We start from the raw sequence: 18,299 nt of genomic DNA on the forward strand, positions 1-18,299 counted from the left end.
CAAACAACCTTGAAAACGATCTATTGTGTCTTTTGTCCTAAAGTTGAAAAATGGATAAATCTACCTTCAATTTACCAATGATCGCGTACGTTTACATGTGGAAGACGTTGATAACGTGAAACACGATCACTGTAATCGACCAATGGTACAAAGCTTTATTTTACCTGGAAGCCAGACTAACTCCAGGGGTGGCGTTATCTAATATGCAGAACAATCACCAAAACAAACAAACAAACAGAGCATAATTACTCTTCCCTTTTCCATGGATCGCTTGAAGCGAAAGTGGAGATAAAATGCTGTTTTATTATTATTACTACCAGCGGCCAGCGATACTTCTCCCAGAGCCGTAAGTGGCGCCCTCTATTAAACGGAACAATGAATTCAGTTAAAAAACAGTTTAATGTCCACCGAATTTGTACCTGTTCCTGTTATATTGCTTCAGATGTTTAATTTAACCAGCTGGTCCACTTACACCAACACACATCATAAGCATTTACCCTCTATGCAGATTTTATAGTCACTCGCTTGGAAGCAGTGTGATGGTATGAGTCGACCGTCCGGTGAATCAGCTAGTGTTTCTGGTATTTCCAATTTAACCCTTCGCATTAACAAATAAAATTAAGACAATGCTCTATCTAGCGATGCTAAAGAGAACCTTGATTGACAGCAATGGAGTTTCATCTACGTAAAAATAAAGTCTTAATAAATATTGAGTACTCGCTAAAATATTGCTCATACTGAGTGTTATTTTCCTCCAGCGATACAAGATTGTATATTCGAATTCATATATTCATTAATGATCTCAACCTATTGGTTTGATTTTATTATTTGATAAACAAAAAAATATTGAATTTACTTGCATCAAAACTCAAGACGCGCGTTCCGTTAAACTCACAAATCCCAGGGCCATCTGGAAATGACGATTCGTTATACATAGACTATATAGCCGCGTATACTCTTCACGTTTCATCTACTGCATCATAAATAAAAGATTTGTTATACTAAAAATAATGTAATTGAACTACGAAAATATGCGGAGCTCCGAAGCTCGAATCAATTCATATACAACAAAAATATAAGTATTGATCGCAAAATTAGATTCGTGAAGACAAGGTGATTGTTTTTGTTATTGACAGTTTACTGGTAATTATTAAGAAACACACTTTTTGCCACTGATTGTGGGATAAATAGGACTTGGTTGTGTGAGCGCTGGATTCTTCACGAATAATTGACAGAAATTATTCACGTACTCTGTGCATAGGAAAAAATTGATTTTCCTCAATGTATTGATTCGTATTCAGCTCTGTGTACCACCACCGATTAACATTTAAAAAGTTAAAGAAAACTTGCCGTGTTAATCACGTAGTTTCGTTTTAAGAGTCAATTTGCCCAAACTTCGACTAAGTTGTATGAAAGAGGAAAACAAGCCATCGGCGATTTTTAAAAGCTATGCGTCAAATGATTCAGTGGACCTTCCTGAGATTTGAAACAAAAAAAAAATCCTCAAAGAAATTATGTTTTCACGCCAGAAATCATGAAAAAATGATCTGCTGTAAGGTGGCCAAAATAGTTTTTGTTGCATATCATCGACAAGACGTAACGCATTTATCTGAAATTATGGTCATCGGTAGAGGTGTTGAGGACGCATATGTTGGCTTTTAAAAAAATTAGAAATTTTTCGTATACGTGGTGCAGTAGCTGTTTTAGGGGGAAAAATTCCAACTTTTGGAGAGTGTTTAAAAAACCAATTTATTTATTTATTAGCCTATTAACAGCAACACAAGTTATAGTTAATTAGCCTGTTCATCTGTCAACAATGGTCGCTAAGAAGATGGTCCATGAACGATTACTTCAAATAGTCAAATCAACCACTACATAAAATTATTAGCACCAACTTTACCTGAGATTGAATTTTTGTGGCAATTTTCGCTCTTGTACATGTACATGTACATCTTAATAGAGCTGAGGTTTTGGCCGGTAAAAAATTCGGCGGGCTGGTTTACATTTTTAAAATCTGGTAAGAAACAGATGGTATCTGACTGTGAAAAAGTGATGATTCGTGTCTGAGCGAATTATAAGAAAAATAAAATTTAATTTATTAAGCTCCGTTCCCATAATATAGGCTTCAGATGTGTTTAGAAGTTTTCTTCATAGTGTATAAAACACGAAACACCGTAAGCCTATTTCAAACAGAATAAATGAATTACATTTTTCTTATAATTCACTACTGTGGCATGTCCTGTGCATTCAACTTTTCATTAATTAATAACTTCTTGCCGAAGAATGCTTCACAAATCAAACAGAAGTTTTTTTTAGAAATTTTTTATTTTACAATTTTTCTAAATTTCACATTTAAATTTAATTTATCTTGCAATTCGAATTTAGCTACTTTATCGTTTCTTAATTTTTCTTTAAAGATTGCTTAATATTTTCAAACTTTATCCAATTTATCTTAATAGAAAAAAATTATTTTATAATAACAAGATGACCAAACATTTTGTACCATTTTGCCATTGAGATAATCATATACGAAATTGACATATGAATCTAGCAAATATTTACATTTCACTTCACCGAAGTCTCGGTGTTCCACAGAATTCAAAGAGTACACATTGGTCTTGTGACTTATCTTGATGGTTTATCAATATGTTGAACGAAGAAAGTGATTTTTTTTCGCCGAACCGAAATTATATTTTAATCAAACAACCCTATCGTCCAAGACATAGATGACTTTTGCGTTATTCACCTTTACTTCGGTAGTTTATTGTGTCTCTCAAATGGTTTATAATCTTGAATCGCCTATAAGCCTTTACATTTTAAAACTTAAGTTTCTTCAGGCAAACTGGATTGGGTCATTTGATTAAAATATTTTTCCTGTTTTCTGAGAACAAACAGTAACTGATAGTTCCAATTATTTATTTCACCACTAAACTTTCAACTCCATACACCAAACAGTTTTATATTTCAGTTAGATAATTTCACTTCGCCTGATGGGGGTCGTGCACAAGTGACGTTACGATATTTTATATTGAATTTGGTGTCCGCCCCGCCCCAGTCAAGGGAATATGATACAAAAAATTCCCGATGTCATATAATTACCATACTTTCCTTTCTCCCTAATAGTGTGACGTCATTTGTGAACGAACCCTGCAAAATTATTTAGTTTTTCTTATTGCCACAAATCTCATCTTTCATTAGTCAAATCGTATTCGTTTGATGCTGATCTGTCTTGTTCGTAATCCATAATAGTTTGAGTATAGTCTCACAGGTTATACGACCGAGAAAATGCAATTTTTAAAGAATGTTTTCATGACGACCCAAAAAATAAAACTGGTCGCAGAATATTAAAACAGTAGAAATTTATGATAATTTACATCGACAACATTTTCCGTTGAATTCAATTTTTCTTTTCTTTTTTAAATGAGATCTATTGCTCTTGCTTCAGTTCAGATGCCCAAACGTGTTGTGGCCAACCTGTTCTGCCTTTTCCTTTTTTCTGCTCCAAAATTTCTGTTGGCGGAAGACCCTGAAATGAAGACATAAAGTAGAGAAGATATAATTGTTCCTAAACTCAGAATGAAAAGGCAAGGATGTCTTTAAAATCTTATTTTATAAAAAGCATTTCTTTTTATTGTTGTACTTAAATAAACTTTTTCAATTTTGATATTTGAATATAGACTGTCGAAACCAGTGAGGGGAGTGTTAGTATAAATTTCGAACAGTAAATCTATTTAACGATGTGCATATTTAATAAAAAAAATATTAAATGATGAGGCGGTCCACAAAGTAATTAATTTTACGTCTAATTAGATGTCTTGAACGTAAACTTATCAACGTTTAGTTGTGTATCTTATATAAAATATACAAATAACAACAACATCGACACACATCAACGAGGACACGAACAACAGACATTGTTGCTATAAATACAAATTATTTTAAGTAAGAAAATCTATTAAACGAATTAAGAGGCATCTGTTTTCTAATCTAATAATGTACTTCAACTTTGCTATCTATAATATTGCAGCTATAAAATATGAGTTTATGTTTAGTCACACCGAACCAAAAAAAATTACATGGGCCATAATATGAGAAATAAAGAGATGGATAAACAAAAAAAAAATTATCCGAATACGCCCCTCAAATTCACTTTGTGATAAAGTGATGATGAAAACAAAATGTTTGATCGTTTATAGGCAATTTTGTTTTGTTTTTTCGCTGGTTCGATTCATTTTCACTCGGATTGAGTGCGCAGGCAGATGTGATATATTGAACATTTAAATGAATAAAAGAAAATGATAAAATCAGCAGAGGGAAATTATTGGTTAAATATTCAGAAGTCATACAATTCTAAGAAACTACTTTAGTCTTTATGGTCTCAAGAAAGTTAGAGCGCTTTTGGAAGACTAGTGCCGGATAAAGAAAGTCCTTAAAACCGTTGAAAATCCTTGAAAATACTGCAAAAATGGAACAGAAAATCCTCAAAAAGGAATTGCAAATCCTCAGATGAGTTTCGGTTTGAAAATACGTTGCCAACGATTTGTAGAAATACACGTCACTCGAGGTTTGATAGTCACTCGAGGTTTGATAGTCACTCGAGGTTTGATAGTCACTCGAGGTTTGATATTCACTCGAGGTGTTATAGAATGAATACTCATATTAAATAGGGTGGGTCGTATTTTCATTTTGTTTTTATTTTAAAAGGCCTGGCCTCTTGACTGATTTTGATTTTCGGGGTAGTAGCATGAAATTGTACATATTGCTGACTGATATCTCGGACATTTGGGAACAAAAGGCATTACTGCTAACTGTAGGTAATAACAGCTATGAAATGCCATAAGAACGTTGTTGACCTTCGCCTTCACTCGGGCAGAGTAACTCTGTCAGTGTTCCCGACTAAGACTTTTCGACAAAAAATGTCAACTTTATTTATACAATCGACAAATCATGACATAATACGTCGTGTGAGGTATGTCTGGACAGGTAATCTCATAGAGAATCCATTGCAGAGACGTTTGTTGAAAACGAGTTAAAAAAACTCACAGGAGCTTTGTTTTCGAAGCCCAAAGTTGGCAACTTTTTGTTAGAGTGAAAAAGTCAAATGAACAAAAATCGACGAATTTACGTTTATTTGCTCAGACAAGTGTTACTCTGCCCGAAAGAAGGCGAAGGTCAACAACTTTCTTATGGTATTTCATAGCTGGACTCCTCAGCTATTAACTAGAGTTAGCAGTGTCCCCAAATATCCGAGATATCAGTCAACAATATGTGCAATTTCATGCTACTACCCCGAAAATCAAAATCAGGCTAGAGGCAGGGGAAAAATTAATTTTTGATTTTTTTAGCTGTTTCGAATTCCTTGGTCAGTTCTAAGTACAGCCTGGGGCCAGGCCCTTTAAAATAAAAACAAAATGAAAATACGACCCACCCTAAATGTTAAATCACCGCCTAATATTTGAGAATTACTTTAACTAAATTTCACCAAATTTCAAAAATAGTGAAATTAGTCAATTTAGTGAAATATTTCTTCGATATTAGCGGCTGGGAGATCTCTGCAATTATTTAGAGTCGAAATTTAAAGTTTTGGCCGATCTAACAAGAGTCGTGATATAGGTAGTGAATACACGCGTTGAAAAGTACTGTTTGCTAGCTTAGAAATTGGTGTTTGTGCTTGCAGTTCACGTTTTTTATTTAGCAAATGAAAAAATTATTTGAAATATTTATCTGGATACATGAACACACGACAGAGTAAAGTTAACCAGGCAGGAGCGCTGATTTGACTAGGGACCTGAATAATCTAGTAGCCCTATATTTTTTGCGAACAAAATTTTTCAATTTATGTCAGTGTTCATTTGAGCTCATTTTCATCCAGTGTATAAGGTCCCTATTTTCCTATTTGACGTTTCGAAAATGAACCGCTCCTGTCTGGTTTATTTTACTCTGCCGTGATGAACACGTTGAACTCATTCATACCGTACTAACACTGAAACACGCTTCGAACATCTTTGTGGATATGGTAAGTACCATTAACTTTGGCATTAAACATTGCACTATGTCAATATTTTCAAATTCTTATATTCCAAGTGTCGTTGTAGATCTTTTAGATAGCTATTATTTAAATGTCTATGACCTTTAATGCATTTCCACCGCATTTTTATTTGATTTGCTTTATTCATGCACACTGACACAATGCATCATCCCGATTTAATCATTTTGGGTAATTTTATTTAGAAAATAAAATAATTGCATTACGCAATCCATTGATATATTGCACCCTTAAATGCACATTTAAAATCCAATTCAATTATACATTTTTGTGTGTATAACCAGAAACGATGAGAACTATTTTCCAGCGATCGTCAGCCACTTCACAAATGTATATAAAATACCAAGCCAATACACCATAATTGAGCCATTGAATTACAGCATTATACCATTTTGTGCAAGTGTTAAAAGTTATTACTTGAAGAGGGTTTTGTTGTTATATTTCAATTGAATTGCAGACAATATTTTGGTTATTTTTAGTGGCAATTACCGCATTAGGGGTTTCGTTTATGGTGGGAAAAATTGAATTAAGTTTCGGGAGTCAAGTGTTAATTGAATTGTGATAAATTGAGTAATATTATGGAAAATGATATGGGTGCGTGTACATCCTCGGCGTAACTTGGTATATGCATTACGCAAATTCGTGAAAAAAATTGAATGTCTCAAAATAAATCGTTTGAACACAAATTTGTGAATTTTGTAAGCCAGCGACGGCAAGAACTGTAGTCCTATGCACAAGGCAATGGAGTCAAAGAAACAATGTTTTTTAGTAACCAGTAATGAACTAGTCGTTAATCAGTTATTGGCAACCGATGGATAGCAGACTCACCTCTACAGTGATTAACCATTTGTTTTATTAGAGAGAGTACAACTTCGGTGCAGACAATGCTAGCAAAATTTTGTGGAATTTAAATAAATTTAATGCAAGAATCAATATTCTCTCCAGCAAACAAACTCTCAGCTGTCTGTGTCAAATCCAGACCCTGTATCTTTGTACACTATTCTACATTTAACATTCTACATTCCACCTTCTAACAATCACAACTCAGGCATTGTAATCCTTGAAATAAATCTCTCGCTGATATATTTTTGGTGATTTTCCTAATCGTTGTACAAATTGTTTTGTTAAACTGGATTTAAAAGCCTTGTGTAAACAGGAAATTCAAGGCTGAATCTGAGTACTGAACTTCACAGGTGCTGGTGGAAGTGCTGTCGAATGAGAATTAACGACAAAAGCAATATCTAATATAAGTGCTGCTTAATACAATTTACTACAATGTCGTCTTCTGTACTCTCACAATCTTTCTGTCATCATACAACGATTGCTCTCATAGGTTTTTTTTAAGAGTTAGTCGTTACAATAAGTCTTTATAATTCATTGACGGAAAAATTATTAGTCAAATTTCCCATAGCTTTGCGAAGGGACAAGAAAACTCCCACGTATATTAATAGAAATTTTTAATATTTTAAACGTAAAGTAGAAATAATGCACCTCCTTATCGTAAAAAGGGGCGCCATTATCTTCAAGTAAGAAGTAAAAAGTACTTGTGTGTCGGCATCGGCATTTACTTTAGAAGAGAGGAAGAAAAAATCAAATGAAAAACGGCGTTCATATCAAATTCATTGACTTTTAACTAATTGAGCATAATTCTTAAGTGGTTTTTAAAAATTGAGCGTAGATATCACAATGTTCTTTATTGAATTTTTTTTTCAATGAGCGCGTACACCATCGTGAGATGCACACAGAAAGAGAGCAGTAAACTGTGCACGCATGATGCACGTATGCAAAGGGAATTTTTCAGAAAATGATTTATCAAAGTAATAACCCGACTTGATGGAAATTTCGATACAAAAGCACTTCATTATGAGCTCCGAAACAAAGTTCAAAAAGAAATGCTAAAATGAAAGTATTTTTAGACGCACCAATAAACTTTAACGTTTTCTCGTACACCACCACGGTAGAGCATCGACCAGTTGGAAAATGCTATACACTTAACGGTGCTTGGAGGAATTTAATATTTAATCCGGAAATGAGTGAATAATGCGAAAGAAACGCGTACCAGTTAATTTAGAAAATATCCCACTGTCCAGAGAAAAAAATAACAAATGGAATCTGAGCAAAGATCATGGATGGGAGTCGGAAAAGTTTCACAGTGGAGGTGTTCAGAATTCACATAAATATTTTAGTTATTTAAGGTGCGACAGTAAATTTATTAGTTTCCAACACGCATACTCAGATTGTTCGTCAAGAGCTGGGACACAACTTAACCTAAGGTACCATTCATAATGAATTTTAGACCCTTTCCTCCCTCGCACACGCAAAAATTTATGGAATTTATGTGTGGAGTGCACGTTTTTGTCTAACCTCACACTTTAGAATCGTTCGTACTTTGTGAATGGTGAATCAGTTCGAGTTAGTCGAATTAAAATTTACCTGTGCTTCATTCTTGGCTCTCCGCTCTGCGTTAATTTTCCTAGACGATGGAACCAATTCTGCTCTGAAACCACCCGACGGATCCTGATCACCTTCTAACACCCTGGTCAAATACGAGATATATGACGTAGCTAATCTTAAAGTTTTAATCTGTTCGAAGCAAAAGAAAAACAAAAAAATTAATTCTAAATCAAATGACTGTCGAGGCGACTAAGAGTAAAGCATTCGAACACTTACTTTTGATAACTTAGTATCAGATGGAACATTTGGAATGCAATCTCTCAAATATGAGAAAGCTGAATTTATGCTTTGTGTTCGCCGCCGTTCTTTTTTATTCGCTGTTGTTCGCCGCTTCACAACTCGAACAAATGGAACCGGAGCTAGATTCGTCGACGATGTGCCGTAGTATCCTTCATCATAAATGTGTTCTGTCGATGGAACATTTTTCGAATGTCTTATTAATTGAAAATAAATCGAAGTAGAAAAGCAATCACTTACCAGGTCGTTCGTACTGTGGCGGATAGTAAACTGGAGCATACTGGTGATATGGAGATGATGATGGATTTGTGTGACTAGACGGCGAACAATCTCGAACATTGTTTGAATCGGAACTGCATGGCGATCCCCAGTATCCTTCTTCAGCAAGGATGTGTGTTCCTCCTGTTTATTTAAAAGAAAAAAATATTTTTCATGCGAATAAACATTCGGCTTAGGGCTTTGTGCATAATTGAGCTCATGGAAATGCATTGAACGGACCACGAAATATGTTTTATAATTGACCTGGCTCACTGGAATGATACAATCACGTAACTTAAAAAAGTTTGAATTTTCAACCACATTTTCGTGTCTCCGCCTGATAAAAAAAAGTCAGAATAATACTATCTCCTGCCTTCGCTTTAAATTTCAAAATCAAGTTTATGGCCGAACAAAATTGTTGAGTTTTGGTATAGGAGTATTTGAAAAGTAAACTTTTGGTGACGGTAAATATTTCATTTATGAGATTAAGAGTAGTCTTTTATTGAATATGACAACCGTGAAAATAGATTTTGTATCAAGGACACTCCGCATATGCGTCATAACTAGTTATAAACAGAATTCACTTTCAACAGCTCGATATAAATAAGAATCTCGGGTGAGACAGTATCATCTATCATCGAAAACGACTACGGAAACAAGCACGTCCCTTGGCTAACGCGGTCTGATATGGCATCATGTATGTATAACTAATGAAGTAGGAGATTTTGCTTCCATCTCTGTGTATACATATTTAAATCAGAAGATGTGAAAGTTTGTAGACAATTGTATTGGGTTGTATGTGATGTGATAAGGTCTTAGTTTTAAGAATCTCATTAACTTTCTACCAGTAGTATTTCATAGAGATAACAATGCGTTCGTTACATCAACTAGGAAATTGTAGCTTTCACATACCAAGAAAATTGAAATATGCAAAGTTAGACACGACATGCAATGGAACCCAAAAGTACTTCTCCTTGAACAGAGATGCAAAGGTAATATTGGTTCACATGGTGCACTAGCAAGGGCCGGACTGGCTACCGAAAGGCGCATCGGGCGAATGGGCTGAAAAAGGTTCAGAGGCGCCTAAATAAACTTTTTCGGTCTGAGGAGAAGATAGATGAAAAACTAAATACATAGACGGTGACGGTTGAATTTTCTTACTTTCGTCACTTGTGTTCCAAAAGTTATTTGTGAATCATGTTTTGGACCATTGGTTTTAGGCAATTCCTAAAAGAGAGATATCACGAGCAAAATTCTACAGTTCTTTTACTTTTGTTTGCTTGCTAAACAGAGAGGGTTACTTGAAAGTACTTTTTAAAAAAATGAATTATTTAAATCAAAATCATTTTAGAAGGAAGAATGCAATAAATGTACTGCACTTGCCCGCTCATCCGTATGATAGCCAAAAAGACTTTAGTGAAACATAAATATTTGAAAAACCAAATCCAACAATTTATAACGCTCTCTGAGTTATTATTTCCGTTTCCTTCAAGTAAAGGATTTGTTTCCACTTATAATTCGAACTTTTTGACAATAAATTTAAATGAATTTCGTTTTTCTGTTTAAATTCATAAATTTTAAGGTAAATTTCTCTTCATAACATACTCTGCCTCTGATAACGTCATTTTAAGTTAGTCAAAACAATTTGCGGTTTGTTTATTTAAATATCGACATATCTACATAAGAAAAACACATGTATCCAGTTCGTGTACAACATCCTAGTCGTGTAACACTATAGTGCTACACTTTACTTTCTAAGCTATAAACCAGAACACATAATTAGACGAAAATTTGTCTAAATGGACTCTTTTTGTTGTTGTTGAAATAAACAGATTTTTTTTGGGTCCGCATTTATCAAAATTAAGTCAATATTTTCAAAGTGTGTCATTTACATGAATATATTAATAAGCAAAAGGGTTGTTTCTGTTCACGTATCATTTACACTCATGAAATAATACGCCCACATGGAAATTAAATATTTCCGGTAATTCATCAAGTGTGTCGAGTCATCATATTATTCGAATTGTTACAGTCAATAGTTTAGTCGACCCACTTTCCTTCCTGGTACTGTGCAATTGCAGCTAGTGATACTTTGTAATCATAAAATCTGTTACATCTTTTGATTAAAGTATCGCCTTTTCTTTGATGTACTGTACATATTAACTACATATTAATCGAACTACGACAGAAGTTACAATTATTCTTGTATCAATTTTACCAATACGAAGATGAGGTCGAAATCATTTGTTCTTTCGATTAGTGAGGCATTTTACTAAAAACTTCTGGTCTATGTTGTTGTCTCGTTTTCGCTTCTGTAATAATATATATTATGAAGATCTTAAAGATCATGATTTTGGGCTACAAAAGTAGAGTAACTTCCCACCAAAAAAAATTCTCAGAGCAGATGCCTTGATACCAGCCTGAGTATGAGGGATTCTTTTGAAAAACAGCCTAGCGAAATCAGACGCATTTTCCAGTGGACTTTTTTATATGTGCCTGGAAAGGTATTCGACCCTAGAAGCCAAAACCACTTTCAAAAAAATTCTTCGAAGTTTGTGTGGCTGGTGAAAGGTGATCAAAAACCGAAAACTTGCACTTTTCTTACAAAGATTTCTCCAGTTACTCGCGCCGTACAGGGTCATGTGGGGTGTCATTAGAAAAGTAATCACACGTACTATTGAGCCGAATAGGGACTTATTGGGTTTAAAATTCATCAACACTGAAATATGTGCAGTTAAAGTTTTCAACCGAAGACTTACACTCTTCTTTCTGAAATTTCTCGAGGTACACAAAACGTACATGGTCGTGTATGGTGTCATTTGACAGGTAATTTAATGTGCTTTTGGGCCAAATAGGGTCTTATGTGGTTTGGATCTAAAGCTTGCAGTTTTCGAACATTATGATTCTGACTTGCATAAAATAAGTAAATAAGCGTTCAGCCTAAGGAAAATAAAATTTCTAAAAAAAAATACTTTTGGAACCTGTAATTATATTGTAGTGTTTTACCTTCCTTAAAATAACAGGGCCCTAGTAAACACTAATTGTTTAAATTGAACATCTCTATCTTCTATGAACTCTAATTATATCACAAATTATGTACTAACGATTTTTCTGTTGTGGATATATTCCTATTCTAGATATACAATCAATTCACATAAGAAAAATACACAAAAGAAATACTTTTTTAGTAATAATATACAAGTAAAGCAACACGAACGAAGGACTATAAAATTTAAACAAAAAAAAATTGTAAAGTAAAAAATGAGAGGAGTACACAGAAACGAATATTATGAACTCTCAAACGATTTTCCCAGTGAGTTCCAAACTTAATACACATCAATAATGTTCGATTTTTTCCTTTTTGTTTATTTGTTTAAGATTTCATTGTATATCGCTTTTTTATAGCTTTTTCAGTTAGTATAGTAACACTTTTTTAATGTAAACAACATGCGATAAAATGTTTATAAAATAACACTAAACGTTTATATTAAGATTTTTCGGATTTTCGGGCTACTGAAGGTAATTCTCGTCTCTTCTATTTTTTTTTTTCATGTAGGTAGGCACAACTTTTGTACGTGTAGTAGGTAGTACGCACATGATGCATGTATTTACATCGTAACAGAGTAAAAAAAAATGTGTTTTGTATAGCAAGATCAACCGAACAGAGATGCAATAAAAATGAACACAAATTTAATGATCTTGAAATACACGTAAACAACACACATTTTTCTACCTTAATAATTACGCAGAGGAGAATTTTTGGAATGCATCCGACTGTGTAAACTACCAAAGTCTAAACAAAAAGTTAAATTTTGGTGGAGTACAATCCTAGCAACTGTGAGGCCTTTGAGAATCTCGCGAAAATATATCATGGTCTCAAACAGTTAAAAGACCTATGTAGCCAATACATCTAAGTTAAAATGTAAGCGTTACGTATTGAAGAAATGTTTTAGGTGTAATGTAATCTCCATACGCACTTCTTTCGCTGTAAGACGAGAAACGATAGCACTGCCGCAAAAATGACGCGATATGATAATTAGAATATTTTCCTTAATTTGAAAGAGAAAATCAATTTTTTTTAGACTTTAATAGCAACCGACCAATATTATAGACGGTTTTCTCTGACCACTTTAAGTGTGCGTTCTTTAATTTTGTTAGTTTTTTTTTAGTAAGAAATAAGAAACGTGACAAATGGTTACACTAGCTGTCGTATACTTTTTGGGCATATTTTTTGTGACGTTTTTTTTGTGTTATGGGTAGCCGACGTAATTCGCGAAAACGCCATAAGACACGAGAAGAGACTTCTAAACCATACCAACGTAGAAGCCATCCTATTACTAGATATTACAAATGAGGTAAGGAGACTAAAACGAGTCAAACCACACGAACTGACCTGAAGAAGGATGCTTACAGCACATTAATTTTGGTCTTTAATCCTGCACACGTCTTACGTCTTCTAATTACGCAAGTAAAAGGGAGATGCACAATTCAACACTAGTAATAAATTAACCAATAGTCAAGATTGTACTATGCATACCGATAAAGGTGTATACAATTTTTTTTTTGTTTTTAAGCTCCGACAACTTAACCTGTTACAGACGGCAAGTATATGACCAGTATTATTATCGGGTCTATTACTTCCATCGATCAAAGTATTTTTAATTTTTTGATTTAAAATCTTGTACTTCAATTTTTTAACATGTATTTTACTAAATAAACGATCATATTAACCAGAGCTTGTCATTATTTTTGTAGTCGTTATCGATAACAGATGAATAGCCGTGTGACAGGTTTAATCAATCGGTAACCTCTCACAGAACAGAAGGAAGGCATATTATCAGTTTGTTACTTGTTTAAATCTGAATTTTATCAATTGCTGCAAAAGTAGAGGAACAGTTTTGTGATAAAAGCAAGCCGCTCAAAAGCACACGCGTTAGTTTCCTTGTAACACAAAGTTGTTTCCGAATTAAAGAATTACTCTACGGCGGTCAATGTGGATATTCAGGTTATTGCCTGCTTAATATCACGTAAAATAAACTAGAATCCCATATGCCTCAACAAAAAATGTCTCAGCGAGACTGTAATGTAGTATTGTTTCATTGCACACATATGCTTTATGCAAATGAGGACCCTATCGCTAATTTACGTCATTTCTGACGATAACAGATGATTTAAATGTTTGAAAAAATTAAAAATAATTCGTCGAATTAAAAAAAAAAATTACCAAGTCGATCTGCATTTTGAAAGACTATTCAGAAGACATTGCAAATTAAATCAAAAATTGTTGTTTAAATTTACCTTCTGGTTGTTCCAGTAACGAGTTTGAGTAAATTTGCGTATAATATGTTCCGTTGGGCTCGTAATAGGTTTCGCTGGGAATAACTCTTTGGCAGATATCAATATCACTGGTATACGTTGCTGCTGACATCTTTTCTTCACTCAATTTCTTTTCTTTTTTTGTTTCAAACAAATTAATTCAACGATAAATCAGCATCGAATTTTTAATTATTTTTTTATTTTAATTGCATTTATCACAGATGCATTTTCTTATTCATAATAATTGCGCATATATACTAGAAAAATGTGTCGAATATCATTTACTTTCACAATACACTGGACACAATAGAACCGAAACACTCTACGCTTTTCGTTTTCTTTTTTGGCTTACAGAACTTTTTGTGGTACAAAAAATATACTGAACCCGGCTACTAGCAAAAGTGAACTGAAACTTTTCATCAAAACTAATATTGCGCATCACAACGTACACATATAATTTACTGAAAACATCTTCATCATATTGCATTTTCAAACCCTCCCACTTTCGAATGATACATTTTCTAATAACAGGATGACGACAAAAAGTTGAACCGATTTTCCGTTTATCGTTCATGAATTCGTTGAATCGAATGCCGAGTGGATAGTCTTCTATTTATATTTATATTTCCTAGAGCTCATCGAGCGACCAGCCCTTACTCGTTTGGTTGGAACAATTTCAGACGTTATAGCAGTGGAATTCAGTGGAATATCGAATATATGAAGGTCCTTAGTGTGGAACGCAACACACATGTTACGTCCCACTCCAAGGACCTTTTTCAAAAAAGTTTCAAAAAGTTACATAAACTCAATGTCAAAATGGCGACATGCAAAATTAGCGGATATAGAGAAATTCTAGCACTACGTCGAAAACGTAAGAATAGTTTCTATCTCACCTTCGCAGTAGAGACGATGGGTTCTAAATTTACGGATGAAGTAGGCAGACTCTTAAGTTTGGAAACCTATGACGAATGGAAGAAATCTTTTTTACTTTACTAGTGAGGTAATGTGGCTATTCCCTCACTAGTGAAAACCTTTTCCCTCGCTCGTAAAGTAAAACGTTATACTATACCAGTGAAATAATTTGATATCTCGTATCACGATGAGTAAAAGTACCTCGGGCTGAAGCCCTGGATACGAGATATCAAATTACTTCACTGGTATAGTAATGTGCATCTAATGATTCAACAGCACACGCATTTTAGAAGATTATCCTTCTTCGACATCAGACAAATTGAAATGATTGAATTCTGCTTGCCCTTAAAGAGTTTCGTAGTTATTCCATTACAAACAATGCGTTACACAATAAGAGAAAGGACCTCACCAGCTAACTTTTTTTGTTTGTTCATTTAAAATGCATCAGCTGAATGAACAGCTCTACTAATCTCCCTGTAAAATTTTCCAATTGTTGGTGTTGATGTTGTAAATACACATTTCGGTATACGAAAGAAAAAAATGTGTATAAGTACAAACATCACTGAACGTTCTTCTGTTATTCGCAGTGGGAGGTCCTCCGTTTCATTGGTTCAGTTGAGTACCAATGAAAACACTGTACCGTTAGATGTAAATTTTTGCATAATTTAATTAAACTGAAGTGTGGCGGTTTTGATAAATCTACTCAACGTTTTTGTTTTATGAGACTGAAAGGATCCTTTCTAATTAGATGACTGTGTCGTGTTAATACAAAAATATTTGTTTAAACAATTTGGATGGGTGTCTTACCATTAAAATAACGAATGAGTTGTTGTTATCTGCTATTGTATATATACTGTCTGCAATTAAATTACAAGAAGGATCAAGACGGAAAAATGGGAATTTTGCTTAGAGCTGAATTGTATATTTTCCTACAGAAAAATTCAGATTTTTCCTTCCTTCCTTCCTTCGTCACACATCAACTTTTTGTTCAGGGACTTTTTTGGGAAAATATCTTCCCAAATTTTCTTACGTTTTCCCACATTTTCAAATGTGAGAAAATTAGAGCTAACTTAGGAAAATGTCCAAAAATAGTCCCTGATTACTTTCCTACAATTGAGTCAGCAAAGAGTTTAGGTTTGTATCGATTCTGTCGAGGACATTTAGTGGATTCGAAACTCAAATTTAGTAAAAAATTGCAAGGCACTGTTTGTGGACAAGCGGAAAGTGATTAATCTGGCGAATAACCTGGGTCGATGGTAAGAGAAAAAAACTTTCTTCGAGATAACTTTGAATGTCAAGAGTGACATTTGAGTGACAGAAGTGATAGAAGAACGTAGCGACATGTGATGCGAGCATTCTGGCTGTATTTTACAGAAAACACCGTTTTTACCGTTTTTACCACCACAGGAAATTTTTCCGTTGCGAGGCTTGACCTAAAATAGTACGAGTGGGAATAAAATTTCATACAAAATAGTACTCTGTATATTTGGCAGCTGTCATTAATAGCACTTTTGCTTGAAGTGCGTTGATGAAAATCAGGACAAATGATGTAAATTATGCTTCTTTTGAGTATGCACAGGAAGTATCATTTTCTTATTTATGACACTTCGAGTAGTTTACTTTCCTCAATAAAGTTTCTCAACCTTACTGTGCTCGAGATGTGAAAATGGTCATTACAAACGTCCCTAGAAGTAGCTCCTTACGTTTACTTCCTCAAGACGTAAAGTATGTAACATGTTATTGCTTCGAAATTTCTGGTTTCTGCCAACAAAATGCACCATCGCAAATACGACATGATCTGCGTTTTTCGACTTAACATTGGATTTGATATTATTGTTGAACTTTAAATTTTCCTTGAATTTTTTCCGTTTGGGTAAATTGAAATTAAAATCATTAAATTCAGTGCAGGTAAAATCTAGCTTCAGTTACCGATTGATTAACACCTGACCTGTTTCGTGTTAGTGATAAAATCACCCATCCCATGACCTTGATATCCGAATAGACCAAATTTTGAATTGATTCTGACAAATTACATAATTTCGAAATATTTCCAAACATCATGAATTGTTGGAAAACATTTAATTTTTTTTTGTTACGAACATATGTATCGTTTTTAAGAGAAAGGTATCGTTGTGACCTCACAAACCGATATCCATATCCTTCAACGAAATTTGTTATTTAAAACTCGACAACGTTCCAGAAATATAAACAAAATTAACACAATTATTCGGTTCAAGAGTCATGTTACGACGTCTTAACTTAACAGACAGTTTAGGGTAAAAAAATACTTCTTCAAAACCCGTACCGATTGAAAGTGTAAGTAGAGTGTCGTGTCTATTGGTTGGGATGGGAGACGTTCAAAATTATCGATAATATCAATCAAAAGAAATTATCGATAATTTATTAATCATATCGTTATCGATAATTTAATAATTATCGATAATTATCAAAATATCGAAATTCGATAATTATCAAAATATCGATATTTTGATATTTAACTGAAAATGCATGATAATATACCGATATATCGGAATATATCGATAAAAATCGGATTTTCGGACCGAAATATCGATGTATCGAATTATCGATATCTTGATAATTATCAAAACATCAATAATTATCGATTATCAATATTTTTTTGTCGATAATTATCGATAATCATTATCATTATCGCCCATGTCTAGTTATATATAGTAAGGTTTATATTTTACTACATATACATGCGTCTAATTTGTGTAATTGTACTGAGAACATAAAATTCACATCAACCGGGATTAATTAGTACAAAGGCCATATAGATGAACATAGAGAATCCTATCAAAATTTTTGTGGATATCCTTAACATCATGAAAAACTTTCTTAAACATGATGAATTGCTTTGAAAACGGTTCGTCACAACTCTTTTGGTCGTCAGAGGAAAACTGAGACCGAATAGATATGGAGTAACAACAATTTTAAGCACTGGGGCCAATGGGTTTGAAGAGGGTTTATAGATTTTGAGATCTATGAACATTCAAAATCACACCTGGCGAAAATTGGTCTGATTTCGTCAAGGCCATTTTCAAAAGTATTGAAT

At 33.8% G+C, this 18,299-nt stretch overlaps 1 protein-coding gene across 1 annotated transcript; it reads right to left on the reverse strand.

Annotated features, from left to right (window-relative positions):
* Positions 1 to 3,162: 3,162 nt before the first annotated feature.
* LOC119081543 (heart- and neural crest derivatives-expressed protein 2-like) lies at positions 3,163 to 14,696 on the reverse strand. Its single transcript, XM_037190554.1, has 5 exons — positions 14,294 to 14,696; positions 8,978 to 9,139; positions 8,717 to 8,907; positions 8,480 to 8,629; positions 3,163 to 3,526 (listed from the first exon to the last, which is right to left on the reverse strand). Exons 1-5 carry the CDS (start codon positions 14,421 to 14,423, stop codon positions 3,428 to 3,430), a joined length of 732 nt encoding a protein of 243 aa, XP_037046449.1. The 5' UTR covers positions 14,424 to 14,696; the 3' UTR covers positions 3,163 to 3,427.
* Between the last annotated feature and the right edge of the window lie 3,603 nt (positions 14,697 to 18,299).

Source organism: Bradysia coprophila, chromosome X (genome assembly GCF_014529535.1).
Source record: "Bradysia coprophila strain Holo2 chromosome X, BU_Bcop_v1, whole genome shotgun sequence".
Lineage (NCBI taxonomy): Eukaryota > Metazoa > Arthropoda > Insecta > Diptera > Sciaridae > Bradysia > Bradysia coprophila.